General features: G+C 44.9%; 1 protein-coding gene across 1 annotated transcript; it reads right to left on the minus strand.

Moving 5' to 3' along the window:
* Nucleotides 1–400: 400 nt before the first annotated feature.
* On the minus strand, nucleotides 401–1,335 carry LOC131659488 (protein MAIN-LIKE 2-like). The gene is made up of 3 exons (XM_058928672.1): nucleotides 1,066–1,335; nucleotides 735–972; nucleotides 401–645 (listed from the first exon to the last, which is right to left on the minus strand). The coding sequence occupies exons 1-3, from the start codon at nucleotides 1,333–1,335 to the stop codon at nucleotides 401–403; spliced, it is 753 nt and encodes a 250-aa protein (XP_058784655.1).
* Nucleotides 1,336–1,756: the final 421 nt, after the last annotated feature.

Raw genomic sequence — 1,756 nt, forward strand, 5'->3', positions numbered from 1 at the left:
CACCGTAACTACTAAAGGGCATCCACTAGATATCATCGTGAATAGTGTGGTCAAGATATACACGATATGGGCCGACCTTCTGATTCCCCCTTTGGAAGACTTATCGTGTGGCCCTGGGCATGACGTCAGAGTACGAAGGATCAGGGTCGTAGTCATGGATGCGGTGGAAGTATGAGATGATCCAGCACTGAAACACAAATAAGATGATATGTTAGTACACATTAAGAAATAACATATTAAATGTGATATAATTAAAAATAATTGTACCGTCAGGAGTGTGCAAGATCCAGTCAGCTGTCGAGTCCTCCATAAACTTACTTCATTTAGCTTCTAGTATAGGTATACCAGAATAGAGGCCCCCCCAGTTCCACTAATTCACTCTACTCAAATCAATGAAGTACTAGAGATATGTCATGTCCACGTTGGTGGCACTTTTGTCCATAAAAAGCACCGTGCCAACCAAGAACATGAACCAACACCGCAAAGCGTAAGCTCGGTGATACTCAACAAATAAAGCGTCGCCCTCCTCCTCGGTCTCAGCTTCCGCGACCAAATGGTTCTCGTAAAGCTCTCTCAGGCTGGAGAACTGGATATGTGCCCCATTCGTTACACTGCACTCCCTCTCGGCCATAAATGGGAGCATGCCTAGAAAATCCACCATACACCCGATGGCCTCAACCCGTGTATGCGAGAATGGTTCAGTAGAATCCATCTGATCGGAAGGTGGAGCAGACATGCAACATCATAGATGGTGATCGTCAACCCCCCGATAGGAAAGTGGAAAGACGATGTCTCCTTGTTCCACCTTTTGGCATATTTCCCCTGCATGTCGTGGCTTATGGTACTATATCCAGTCATGTATAACCCGCCAAGACCGGAAGCAACTACAACATTGTTAAACCACTGAGCCTGTGGAATAAAGAGATTAAATATTTTCCACGAAAGGTTCACGGATTTTATGGTCGGCCTTTCCTGTCACAACAAAAAAAAAACAACAATGTTAGTTAATGTTTTCAACTATTTGTAATTAAAACAGTTAAATTAGAAAGTGTAATAAAAAACTACCTCTCTCTCCCAAACACGTTGAGCGATGTGGTCATGGTAGTATATCAACAGAGATGTGTCTGAAGGCCCTCCCAGGTAGCCCTCCTGCTCATCGTCCTGAACATCCACGTCGTTCTCAGGTGCCTTCACCTCGGGCACCCCCTCCTCCTCAGGTGCCTCCACCTCCTTCTGATGTTCCTCCACCTCCTCCTCCTCAACCTCACGGGAGGAAGACGCCCGAGCCAGCCGACTCCTCAATCCAAATGAGGAACCTCCAGGCACCTCTTCCATTTGAAATGGTACTCAGACTCGACTCCGTCCCCGAGTCACTGCTTGCTGTGCAACCCTCTCGCGCCGAGCCGATGCTATCTATGTCTCCCTACCCTGTCTAAGTCGTGCGGCCGGTGCTTGATTTCCTATCATTTTCTTGAAAAACTGCAATCGGTAAGACTTTGAAACAACTATGAAAATTTAGAAGAAAAAAAAACAGTTCAGTGGATATTTCGAAAGTGCATTTCCGAAACTGGTCAGAGGTGACTACGAAAATGCACTTTCGAAAACCCCTGCTAGACTCCATTTCTGCAGAAACCCATTTTCTTGCCCTTACTGCTTCAAAATCAAATTTTTTCTATCTAAACACAATCATTGACATACAAGAACTTCACCCTACAACATTTATCTAATTTCTAAATGCCCTAATAACATTTACAAC

The sequence above is a fragment of the Vicia villosa genome, linkage group LG3 (genome assembly GCF_029867415.1).
Source record: "Vicia villosa cultivar HV-30 ecotype Madison, WI linkage group LG3, Vvil1.0, whole genome shotgun sequence".
NCBI lineage: Eukaryota > Viridiplantae > Streptophyta > Magnoliopsida > Fabales > Fabaceae > Vicia > Vicia villosa.